The following is a 12,631-nucleotide window of genomic DNA, read 5'->3' on the forward strand; positions in this document are numbered from 1 at the left end:
AAAAAAGTTATTGAAAAAATTTTCAATTAAAAAAAAATTGCATATTGAAAATCGATTTCAATCACGAAATTAATTGCTACAATTAACATTTTAATTGAAACTGCTTCAATCACGAAAATGATAATATCAATCACCGGTTTTAAAAAGTAATTGAAAAAAATTTCAATTAAAAAAAATTGCATATTGAAAAAAAAGATTGAAATTTTTAACATTTTCAATTAATTTATTAAATTAAAAAATGGTTGAAATTTTTTGCAAATTCGGTTTAAGTTCTATATTTGGTACACAGATGTCTACCTCCCGGAACACGAACAATTAAAAAAAATTACATATTGAATTTAGAAATTGATTGACTTTTTGAAATTTTCAATTAATATTTTAATTGATCCAATCAAAAAAAAAAAGAAGGAAATTTTTAACATTTTCAATTAAATTATTAAATTAAAAAATGGTTGAAATTTTTTGAAAATTTGGTTTAAATTCTATATTTGGTACACAGATGTTTACCTCCTGGAACATGAACTTGAGGTGCGTTGTTTGGACAAAGGCCCTTGGCGCGTAGAGGTGCGCTATAGATTTGTTGTTGTTGTCGTAACAGTGTATTATGCACTGAGGTGGTAGCCCTTGGCGGATAAAGAACTCCACCAGATTAATCCGGCACGTAGAACCGGCTGCCATGGTATTGCTATAGATTTGTCGAAGTCAGAGACGTGTGGGTCTTTGAAATCTCCTTCCCTTTATGTTGTACAAAATAACCTTTATTTTAATTTACTTAAGTACCACATTGGAAAAATGTTTAAGATTCGATTTAAAAAATGATTGAATCAATTAATTTTTTAATTGCAAATTACAAAATTTTCAATCACGAATGTGATTGAAAAAATGTTCAGATTCTATTAAAAAATTAACTGAATCAATTAATTTTTTAATTGAAAATTGCAAAGCTTCAATAACGACTGCAATTGAAAAAAAATCATATTCAATAAAAAATGATTGAACTATTAAATTTTTTAATTGAAAACGATTTTATTTCCAATTAAACTTTTAATTGAAAATTTGTTGCGATTTTTTTTCTTTGCACTCAACGCAACAGCTCGCTTTTTACCTGCCGGTCGAATACCGAATACAGTGCGGCCCAATTTCCCGGCGCAAGCAGTGGTACTCGCAGATGAACGTGATGGGATTCGTGCTATGGACCCCGCTAATCCCCAGAATCCACGAGCTGAATCTGGAAATAAATCGGGTAGTCAACGAACATAAGCGGAATTTGAGGCTGGAACACTTGGAGCAATGTAACTTAGGTACCGGTTTAGGCGAGCTGTGGTCAACTGTTAAGTCACTCTCGAACCCCGGGAAAAGGTATTACACGACCTCAGTCACTTTTGGTAACGTAACTGTGAAGGAGGCCACTTGCAACTGTGACTGATCCGAAGAGATGCGTCGGGTTTTTCAACCATCAGTTTATTGAGGATCCCGAGAGTGTCAAGGCAAGGAGAAGAGACATTTTTCATATACGTGGTCTCCGAGCCGATGGACAGCCATCATAATTTACCGTGGGCGAATTTACGAATGTCATCCGTGTTTTGGGGGAGTCGTACAGACCGATCTCCCTTCTCTCACCAGTAGCAAAGACGCTTGAGACATTACTTCTCCCGAGCTTCGAATAAAAATTTCCATTCGCCGAGCTTCAACATGGATTTCGAAGACTGCATAGCACAACAACTGCTTTACATGCCATCACCGCACACATTTGCTGTGGCTTCAATCAGTCCAGGCCATGTGATAGGACGGTCCTCGTGGCACTGGACCTATCGAAGGCATTCGACACGCTCAGCCATGCCAAACTATTTGAGGACATCGCCAACACCTCCCTGAAAAGCTAAGTCGCGAATTATCTGTGTGGTTGCCTGTCATTTGTGGAATTTAGGGATAAGAAGTCGAAGCACCTTAGAGTGAAACAGGGAGTTCCCCAAGGTGGGGTGATATCTCCGGCACTGTTTAACCTCTACCTATCCTACATTCCACCCCCTTCAGACGGCATAGAGATCGCTTCATATGCGGACGATTGTACGATCATGGCATCAGGCCCCCACCCATTGTTGACATTTGCGATAGGTTGAACGTCTACCGCAACGAATTTGCCTCATATTTCGCTGCAAGAAATTTGAAGATATCTGTCACCGTTCACTATGTAGCTGTTCACTACAAATACGCGTGAGGTGAATACTGAGGTGACTGAGATGGTCGATAGAGAAATGATTCTGACCATCAAGTGTCCCAAAATACTTGGTAACATCTCTGTGGACCACCTCCATCGGGAGACAAAGATCCTACCAGTGTGAAGACATAACTACATGCTGTCTAAGCAATACCTTTTATGCTGTTATCGCAGAGACCATCCAAATCATCATTTTGTGGATAGATATCCATCTCCCAGAAGCCTTAAGGTAGATCCACATGATTAAGAGCGTAAGGTTCAGCGCTACAAGAGACAGGTTTCGACAACATTCATGCAGACACGGTAGCAGTTGCGGTAAATGGCTACCGGGTGAATGTAGTCCTTGGAAAACGACCGCCTCCCATTGCACCTAAAGAAATTGACCACCCCCGGCAAACCAGAGTAGTTCAGGCTCAATTACGTTCCGGCAGATGCAGCCGCCTCAACTCCTACAGAGCAAGGATTAATGCCGACGTGCAAGATGTATTTCCCGATTGGCCGGCTGGACCCACTCGACTCAGACCCAGATCCCCATGGACGCACTCCATCTTAGTCGCAGACTTCCTGGGTCTAGACACTCAACAGAATCAAGCAGACGAAAGATAAAACACAACAAACTGCTGCAACGACAACAACATGCCGGCCAGTCGAATATCTGCCATGAGGACAAATATCCCGGCCGAAACCTAGGAAGCCGCAGCTCAGTTTCAGATACCAGTAAGATGTGATCGTCGGTCAAAACTCTCACCGAGGAACACAATTCAATTCAGATACCATAATCGAAACCGCGTCCCTGCCAATTTGTGCATACAGTTGTCTTGAGGAAGGCGATGCTAGGCTACAGTCTCTACAGATTGCAGATAGTTGAATGCTTCAAACAGCTAAAAATGCAGTCGCGGACAATCACCAGTATTGAGTTTCAGTGAGAGGCCGGGCGGAACCGACATAGCTTAAATACTGAATGCCTATGATGCTCGATAAAACAAAGCGAGTTATTGGCGCCTTCAAATAACGAATGGCCATCATGTTCCCGCATCAATCGGTCCCATGGAATGAAACGAGCTTGCTCGCCTATAGGAGCTTGACGAGGATCGCTACCTCCACACGCAAATATGTGGCTATAACAGCAAAAGCAAGGCATTTTAAAGCTTAGCGACGATACTCAAGCATTTGTTAACGTAGGAGTAAAGTACCTAGTGGTAATCCTCCATCTCTCGGCCCGAGATGTGTAAACGGTGACAGGTGATACGGTTCTTTCGCCATAGTAGTCTGCAAGGCAAGGAGAGTCTCTCCTATGCCCGGTCGCAAAAACACTCGAGACTCAACTGCTACCCATCTTGACTTCGTATTTACATCCAGCATACCACCAACACGGGTTTCATGACAACATATCGGGCTCTGTCAGAAGAGGAAAAGAGCTCGCAAACGGACTGACTGAAAAAAGACCATATGAACGAAATCTTCTCGCGGCTTAAGGACATTTGATAGGTTCATCACCCCACACTCTTCAATGACTCCATTAAGTACGAATCTGACCTCTCTGATTAGACGAGGTGCATTGTGCAGTGCAATATGTGGTCGACAGTCATTCCTAAAGGAATGAAGTCGAAGTCCCTTAAAGTTTAACAGGAAGTTACCCAGGGTTGGCCTCTACCTTTCTAATCTCCATCCATCAAATCCAATAAGAATTACGACCACTTGAAACTATTGAAAAATTTTGAAGAAGTGACACGGTGGAGACCAACGTAGCGCAGAGGTTAGCACGTCCGCCTATGAATCTGAACGCATGGTTTCGAATACTGGCAAGAACAAGAGAAAAAAATATCATCGGTGGTATCTCCTCCTTACGCTGGTGATATTTGTCAGGTATTTTCCCATGTAAAAACTTGAATTTAAGCTCATTGGTAAGCGGTCTCCTTCGATCGAACGAGGGGTGGGCTGGTGTTATGGGTTGCAGGGAGGCAATTCTTCTGTGGCCGAATATGTTACGATACACGACGTTACTTATCTTGGGGTTGAGAAAGTATGCCCTCTGACTGCTACAAAGTGTCCTGGCTGGTCATTACAAAAAAATTAACTTTTAAAGAATTTCAATGTAGTTTCTTTTCCTAAAAATTGTGATTTTTATTTTCTTATAAACTTTTTTAGTGGGTTTAACTAATGGCAGACATTTTTTATGATTCAAGAGAAGTAAAATTCGAACTTATGACATGTTTTCTTAATAGCTTCCTTTTAGAATTTATGTAGTTTATACATTTTTTTATGAAGAATAATGTAATCTTCAGGGTTTTAGAGCAAAAATACTTTATAACAAAAACAACTATTAAATATACTTAAATTAACAATAATTAGATAGGTAGTTATTTCGCTTTGTTTGTGTTGAAATTCAACAGAAGTTCTTTACTATGAGGATGACGGGTTTTCATTTTGTTCTTCGCTGGGATTGGTTTTATTAAGGGAACGCACTATGCTAACTGTGGGTTGCAATACTTTGCGGGATAGACGCATAAAACCTGACACAGGATCACGGCCAAAATATTTCACTTGTATTTCTTGACCCACTTCTAGTCCCAAAGCAGATGGATGGGCGACCTAAAATGAAATGATAATTAAAACTTTGCTATTTCTTAATTTTTTATAAAGATTTGTCAATGCTAATGATTTATGTCTCAATTTTTTTTTAATTTAATCCCCTTTGATCGAAATTTATTTATATTTTTAAGAGTTAAGTTTCTAGTTGTATGCATGTCTTTCATGACTTTCTTTTCAAATCCAAAAAAAAATTTGGGTTTTCCCCCAATACTATTATAATCCCACCTTTCTCTGATCCAATTGCGAATTATGCAACAAGGCTGGTGGCATGCCATTATATAGAATGACCATAACCCCAGTATCTCGTAGTTCCGTTATTTTTGCTGTATAAATGCCACCAAATTCCAAATCAGGTATTCTCTCCTTGGGCACCAGGAACGTATCAATCATTTCTTTGGCCTCATGCATGGCCGATTGTGAGGGTGCAAACAAAGTGAACGTGGTTTCATCCTCGGTGGTTGCTGTACAGCCAGTTTCTATATACAATTTCTTTAAATTTATACCACCTGCACCAATAACTTGACCTCGTTGTTGAGGTTCCACTGTTATGCGTTCCGTTACAGGCCAACACTCCTTTTTGACTTTTCTTGGTTCACGTATTGCCTCTGCCATGATATCTAGTATTTTCGTTTTGGCATCGGTGGCTTTTTGTAAGGCCTCCATAACAACCTTGAGGGGTATACCAGGAATTTTCAAATCAGCTTGTATGGCAGTGAAACCTTTGCGCGTTCCTGCCACCTTCATATCCATATCACCCATGTAATCCTCAATGCCCAATATGTCGGTTAAAATGCGATAATCTTGCATATGTTTTGTATCATTGTTCTCATATTTGGTTACTAGACCAATGGCTACACCAGCAGCAGGCGCTGATACCGGCACTCCAGCATCCATAAGAGCCAGAGATCCACCGCATACAGTAGCCATAGAAGAGGAGCCATTCGATTCGAGAACTTCGGAAGTCAGTCTTACGGTAAAGGGAAAATCATTGGGTAAGGTAGGAACAAGCGCTTTTTCTGCCAATGCACCATGGCCAAGTTCTCTCCGGCCAACGCCGCCCACACGACCAACTTCGCCGGTGGCATAAGGAGGGAATTCGTAATGTAGCATGAAATTTTTCGCCTTAATGCCACTGAAAAAAACAAAGGTAAACATAATTGGAGTATAGCAGCAGATGGTTGGATCCATATCATCATTAGCTCAAGCTTACCTTTCCAAAGCTGACAGTGTGTCCAACTTCATGGCCGACTCTTGAGAATCTAATGCTACTGTACAAAATACTTGAGTTTGGCCTCTTTGAAATAGAGCCGAGCCATGCAAAGGCTTATACAAATCCACCTATAAATCAACATAAAAAAATCAAAATTACAACTTTCTCCGATTTCAAACATTTTAAACTAACCTGGCAGCTTATATTTCTTAAACTGTCATAATCCCTTCCATCACATCTCAATTGAGTCTCAAACACCAATTCTCTAAATATTGATTTGCACAAACGATTAAATTCTTCAGTTATTAGAGCCGGTTCGGTATCCGGATAACTTGACCATACTTTATCGATGACATTGGAACGCACTTCGTTTACAGCCACATCACGTGATATTTTATCGTGTTTGGCATCTTGAAATATCTCCCGTAAACGCATTTCACTCATGCTACGTACAGCTGCAGCAATTTCCTCACCGACCGTCATAATCGATTCTAATGGTCGTTTCTCTTTGCCATAGGTTCTTTGCAGGCGCTCAATTTCCTGTACTATAACTTGGGCTTCGCGTGTACCTTGCTTAATGGCTTTCAGAAGATCTTGTTGAAGCACCACATTACCTTTACCCTCTAACATTACAACCAAGTTTTGTTTTGTAGCTGATACCACCAAATCTAATTGGGAGGATTGTAGTTCGCGCCGGGTGGGATTGACTATAATTTCACCATCACAAAGACCTAATCTAAAAGAAAGGGGGAAATGAAAAAAATGCTGCAAATAAAAGTCTCCAGAGATTTCATATTCCTACCTTACAGCACCTATGGGGCCATTCCATGGTATATCACTTAAACTTAAGGCTAGCGAGGAGGCATTTAGGGCCAAAACATCTGGTGAATATACTGAATCCAGAGCCAGCATATTACACACCAATTGTGTTTCTGTTCTATATTCAGCTGGGAACAAAGGTCTCAAGGAACGATCTATTAAACGAGCCGACAAAATCTCTTTTTCTGATGGACCCATTTCACGTCTTAGAAAGTTGGTGGGTATACGTCCAGAAGCAGCCGTTTTCAAACGGTAGTCTACCACCAAGGGTGTAAAATTGGTGCCTGGTGTTGGCTTTGTTTTGGCAACTGCGGTGACCATAACGGCGGTATCACCCATCTCACAGACAGCAGTGGCATTGGCAAAACGTGCATACTTTCCAGCAGTCATAATAAGGTTGCGGCTAATATGTTATAGTATATTTTTTAATTCATGCTTATTGCAGCTATAACCCCTAACTCACCCATTTGAGAATTTCACTTCCAGTTGTGGTGTATCTGTGCTTGTTGTGTGTATTAGTTTTCTGGTGATGTGGGAATGTTGGCGCAGTCTAAAGTTTAATAATTTTAAATAATTTGTTGGATATTTCATTGTTAATTTAAGTTATAACTAATCACTCGTCCAAAACTATGTTACAAAATTGAAACGGAAAAATCTTCCGTATGCGAACAGCTGATTGCTTTTTGCACATGTCAAATTTTGCTGTTAAAGCGTCCTCTAGTGAGGCAAATAACCAAATATAATTAGTCAGAGATGGATTACGATTTTCGTACGAATCTCATCACAATGGGTCCTTCACATACGACGATTTGTCAAAGCACGAACCAGGGCTCACCAAAAGTCAAAATATGAGAGTGTGCTGAGCTTTGTTTTTGAGCATCGCGTTACAAATGTGCAACTCTGTGCAGAAATCCCACAAAAGCAAAGCGGAAAGTATAAACAATTTCAACTATGACGCTTGAAAGCTAGCGTCATTCTATGCTGCCATCCGTAAGTAGCGCTTTCAGTCGTCAAAATAAAAAAATTTTTACTTTCGCAAGATTTTTTCACATTTGTTTGCAGAATTGCGTTTTTCCACGCGACGCGCTTTAACGCCTTCATTCTTGGTTGAAAATCAGCTGACGAGAGCCTTAAATCCGGATTTAAACGGAGTTTAAAGCTTTGAGTGAGAACAAGCTGAAATTTGTCAAAGAAAATTTTAATATAATATTAAAACCCTAAAAGTGCAGTATACTTTTAGGAGTTTCATACAATATTAGTGTATACATAAACATGTCCACAAATTAATAAATAGGCATTGGCGTAGCTAGACATTTATCCTGGGTGTTGCTAAAACCCACCAAAAACAAAACAACAACAAAAACTTAAAATAAGTAGAAAGGCATAAAGTTCTGCCGGGCCGAACTTTGAATACCTACCACCTTGGGTAAATGAAGTAGCTGCAAATGCAGTCGCGGACAATCAGCGATATCCCGTGGAAAGCCGCAGCGAGAGGCCGGGCGGCCCAGATTGTTGTTTAAATATTGAGTGCGTACGATTCTCGATATGACAAGGCGAGTTATTTGCGCCTTTAAATAACCAATGTCCAGAATGTTCCGCGGCGATTGATCCTATGGACGTAAAAACGTAAATTTTTCTTAAATTTTTTGATTCCAATAAGCAAAACAATACTTATTATGGTGATCGTGCCGACATCACCAAATTGGGTGTAGTGATTTCTAGGAAATCTAGTTGAGACGACGAGATCCGGAAGCGGCGGCAGAAACACGTAGAATCCTTTCGCAATCAGACAAATCTGATGCGTCGATCCCAAAATACAGAGAAACAGAAGATGGAAAGAATAGTTCGGAATACATTGCCGGAAAATCTGTGTTATATCCGTCGTCGAGATTTTCACACCCTGCAGGATTTGCTTTCCGTGGCTGATGATTCGGAGAGTTTGCCTCCGTTAACCGCCCCAGCCAAAGACCCTCGTACTGCCTATCGCAATTGCGGATAAGAAGGCCTCTACGCAGCGGAATGTCAAAATGATGAGGTGCTATTTTGTTGAGAATGTGGATGGCGATGTGCATACGATGTTGTCCCATGCATTCGTAAATGGTGGTCGTACCCGCTCAGTACGGGAGCAGACGGGTCCGCAAGAAAATCAAAGCTCCGTCAACTAAATTGTGGCGACGGTCGGCAAATGAATATCGCCACATTGCGGTTACAGTTGATGCGGGCGCGCTCGCTGTTTGTGAGTGAGGCATTCGTTCGCACCCCAGACGGTGAGGCTTTTTGCCCCTTACATTGCTATAGTGACCTTAGCCAACAGGACGCATTTTCAAGTCCATAGCGGGAAATCGACATTCGCAACCGGTTCCTGATTGTGCCGGACGCGTCTAACGGTAAAACACAGATACGTGTATGTCTGGTGTCGCTGACTGGAATTAGAGTTGGGGTGCCTGAGAGCGACAGACGTGGGAAATACCGTCGGTGGAAATCGTTCCGTTGACGAGCATATGCTGGACGAGCAGCGTCGGTGTTCCTGGATCAGGAGCTCTAGCAATTTCGGGAGGACCATCCATTGCCGCCATCCACCGAATTTTGATGAAAGACGACCGGCACATCAAGTTGGCGGGTTATGGCGTTAGATTTGCACTCGGCTTTGGCGACATTCCATCGTGCTTTCGAGTGTTGATATGCCTAGAAATTTAACCCTACGCGTTCGCATGCCTCTAAAACCACAAAGGTAAAGATATGGTGTCATCATTCAATTTGAATGACAAAACTAAAAAAGGAAGAACGCAGCATATTTATTCACTGATTACGTGGCGAAAAGATTAAATGCGCTATCATTTGTACAACAACCACAAATCATAGGGTGCAATTCGCCATCTCGTCCTCAAGATGTCATTTCAAAATTGGCATTGTTCTCAACACAACCAAAGAAACTTGCCATAGTGTGTAAATGTATGCAGGAAAAATAAGAGAAAAAGAAATACAAACTAAGAGAATATTCAAAAAACAGGGTGGTTTGCTGCCAATATAAGCACAGAACTGACATCTTAATACCGTCAAACTGGCCGGCTGTTTTCAGCATTTCGCATGAGACCAGCTTTAGTTCTGATGATTTATAAATGCTTCCAGCTTAACGTTGGCAGTACTGACACCACTTCTGAAATAATTAAATATCAACAAAACAAACAAAATGAATCATTTTAAATGTTAATATATGCTTCTCGAAGTTCATAAACGTGATTTTATTAAAATTCTAAGCAATTTTTGCATTCCAGAACGTTTAATCATTGAATAAATATGTTGCGTTATTTCTCTTTTAGTTTAGTCTTTCAGATTGAATGATGGTACCATATGCTTTAATAAACGGCGAACGGATAAGCCACTTAACTAATCGGAGATGGCTTGTTTGTTCACACAAACCAAGCGAGAAAATCCGCTTATTGGGTAAATGAAACACGACAGACATTGAAAGTGTAATTTTGTCCTTTTTTATGAACTTTTTAACATCTTAAATGTTTATGAGGGCTTTCCACTTTCTGTTTTAGGCTAGCGTTGTGGCCTTTTATTATTGAGCCATGAGCACAACTCTTAAATTAGCACAGCAGCTCTTTTTTGATTTAAAGTGTCAACGACCCATTATCTATTGGCTTCCAAGAATCTTGGCAACTCTTCTATATAATGCCGAGAAATAAATACGGCAATCACGGCCGTCATGTTTCCAAGTGTTTTTGGACTTCATATGTTTTTGGTCATTCTTTCATAAAACGCCGTCGTCGCACAAACACGTTCGCGGATCCGCGATAAACTGTTCTAATTTAGTGGTTAACTGTTATAATCAACTGGTATACTGTATACAAAAAAGCAGTGTTGTCTCGTCTTTGCGATTACGCCGTTCAGTTTTTAGCACAGCGCCGCTCCCCTCGCCCTTACCAACGCCGCGTAGAGGCAAACGAAAGAGAGAAAGAAAAAATAAAAAAATCATTGAATATTTTATGCCGTCTTTCGTCGGGAATCAAACGGTCAAACGGTGTACACGCACTCGGAGGTGCGCTTAAATCAATCAATAAAGCATATAAAAAATTCCAATAAGAAATCGTCTACTGCAAATCTCAAATCAGAAAATACATACCACTTGTGTGTGCAATTTCAATGCGAAAAGTGCCAATCACCTGTGTAAATTTTTCTCATAATATTTTATTGGTATTGTATTTTTTGCGGTGGCACAAGTGCATGTGAGTGTGTTGGTGTGTGAACAAGCGGTGGAGCACAGTGACGGTCGGCCTATCAAATGAGCCACAGACCCAAAAGCCATATAAGAAAATAAGTGATAGATGATGAAAATAACACAACAGTAGTGAAGTAAAACGACACAATTGCTACAACAACAACAACAACATAAGCAGCAAGCAAAGAAATCTGCAAATTACAAAAGAGCGCAAAAGAAAACACCTTAAAAAATAAAGTGCAAAGTGGCAAAAGTATCAGAGTGTGTAAGTGTGTGTGGAACGAATAAGCAAACCAAAAAAAAAAAAAAGAACGGCGATACAACAACAACAAATGTAAATATTACAGACAACAAACGCCGCAAAACGTCAACAACTTCGCAAAAGCAGCAGTAAGCAGCCAAAAAAGTAATTTATTCAATATTAAATTCATAATTTCTCTAGTTTAGTGCGATTTTTTCTTGTCTGAAAATCTCTGGTTAAAATAATGTCCTGCTTTGCATGCGTTTTTTATATCACAAGAGTATCAAGTGCTTTGCCACCAGCCATTTGGGACAACACACCCCATTTTCTGGTTTCCCTTCTAGGGCATCTACCGATAATACTCAACGCGAAAAGGAGGAAAAGGAACAGCATGTTTAACAAAACCTCATTTATCCCATTACATGTTTGAGTTCAGCTATTAATGTGGTGGTGTGGCCCCTTTCGGCTAGGGATTTTTATTGAAATGCGAGCACAACTGAACCATGATTCAACTTTCCAGTTAGTAATTATTTGGTATTTAAAATATCCTGACCACAGTTGAAAAATAATATCTGATACAAAAATCTTAAAATACAATATTTCATGATCCATTGACCACATCAAATTCTCGCTCGATAACGATGAGTTGTTTGTCATTGTGGTCGCCATGGTATTATCATCGATCACAAGGCAATCCGACCATGAACTAAATTCCAATGTTAAATTCCAATTAGAATTGTCAAAGAATCCAGAAGATGTGACAAATAATCTAATGTTCATTTATTGGTGTAGTGGAATTGCAAACGTTTTTTTTTGCTCGCTACTTTTGGGGATCCTCCTATCCCCATATTTGTAAAGGAGTAAAAAAACGCGCAGTGCTACCTTTGTTATTCCGGGAAGTTTTCTATGTTTTGAGGATTATTCTCAATTTTGGGCAGAATAATGATAATTGAGTAAGAAAAATAGGAATAGGAAATATAGGCAGACTAAGATAATCCGTAGTTCTATGCGATACTGCACAGAGAAGCCTAACTCATCACAGCAGCAGCCGCCCGCTTCAGGCCAGCTGGCCGAATATCTGCTTTGAGACCAAACTTTCTCGCCGAAACTGAGATTTGCAGAGAAACGTGATGAATATCGCCGAATTAAAGCTAGTAGCCAAAGGATAGGTAAACTTAATTGAGAAATAGGCTAGTCAGGGAGCACAAACGGAATATATATGTGGTTGGTTGGGGCAACCACACTTCACTGTGGTCAACAGTGAAGTCGCTCGACAACTCGTCGAGCAACACAACTCAAGACGCAGTAGCCTTCATTGGACAAGTG

The 12,631-nt window shown here is 40.3% G+C and overlaps 1 protein-coding gene and 1 long non-coding RNA gene across 2 annotated transcripts in view; one reads left to right on the forward strand and one right to left on the reverse strand.

Annotated features, from left to right (window-relative positions):
• Window positions 1–4,367: 4,367 nt before the first annotated feature.
• Window positions 4,368–7,512, reverse strand: LOC106083635 (polyribonucleotide nucleotidyltransferase 1, mitochondrial). The gene is made up of 6 exons (XM_013246782.2): window positions 7,303–7,512; window positions 6,823–7,242; window positions 6,213–6,756; window positions 6,021–6,148; window positions 5,036–5,942; window positions 4,368–4,810 (listed from the first exon to the last, which is right to left on the reverse strand). Exons 1-6 carry the CDS (start codon window positions 7,428–7,430, stop codon window positions 4,622–4,624), a joined length of 2,316 nt encoding a protein of 771 aa, XP_013102236.2. The 5' UTR covers window positions 7,431–7,512; the 3' UTR covers window positions 4,368–4,621.
• A 3,072-nt stretch (window positions 7,513–10,584) lies between these two features.
• The window catches only part of LOC131994924 (uncharacterized), a 235,973-nt gene continuing 233,926 nt past the window's right edge, over window positions 10,585–12,631 (forward strand). Inside the window, exon 1 of the long non-coding RNA XR_009396966.1 lies at window positions 10,585–11,470. This is a non-coding gene — a long non-coding RNA (uncharacterized LOC131994924). The remainder of the gene's footprint in view (window positions 11,471–12,631) is intronic.

This window comes from Stomoxys calcitrans, chromosome 2 (assembly GCF_963082655.1).
Source record: "Stomoxys calcitrans chromosome 2, idStoCalc2.1, whole genome shotgun sequence".
NCBI lineage: Eukaryota > Metazoa > Arthropoda > Insecta > Diptera > Muscidae > Stomoxys > Stomoxys calcitrans.

Bases quoted from the DNA above. Each gene is read 5' to 3' on its own strand.
- LOC106083635 (XM_013246782.2), bottom strand. From the start codon at position 7,430: ATGAAATATCCAACAAATTATTTAAAATTATTAAACTTTAGACTGCGC. The intron at 7,243-7,302 runs GTGAGTTAGGGG...ATAACATATTAG, and splicing joins GAAGTGAAATTCTCAAATGG to CCGCAACCTTATTATGACTG. The intron at 6,149-6,212 runs GTTAGTTTAAAA...GTTGATTTATAG, and splicing joins TAAGAAATATAAGCTGCCAG to GTGGATTTGTATAAGCCTTT.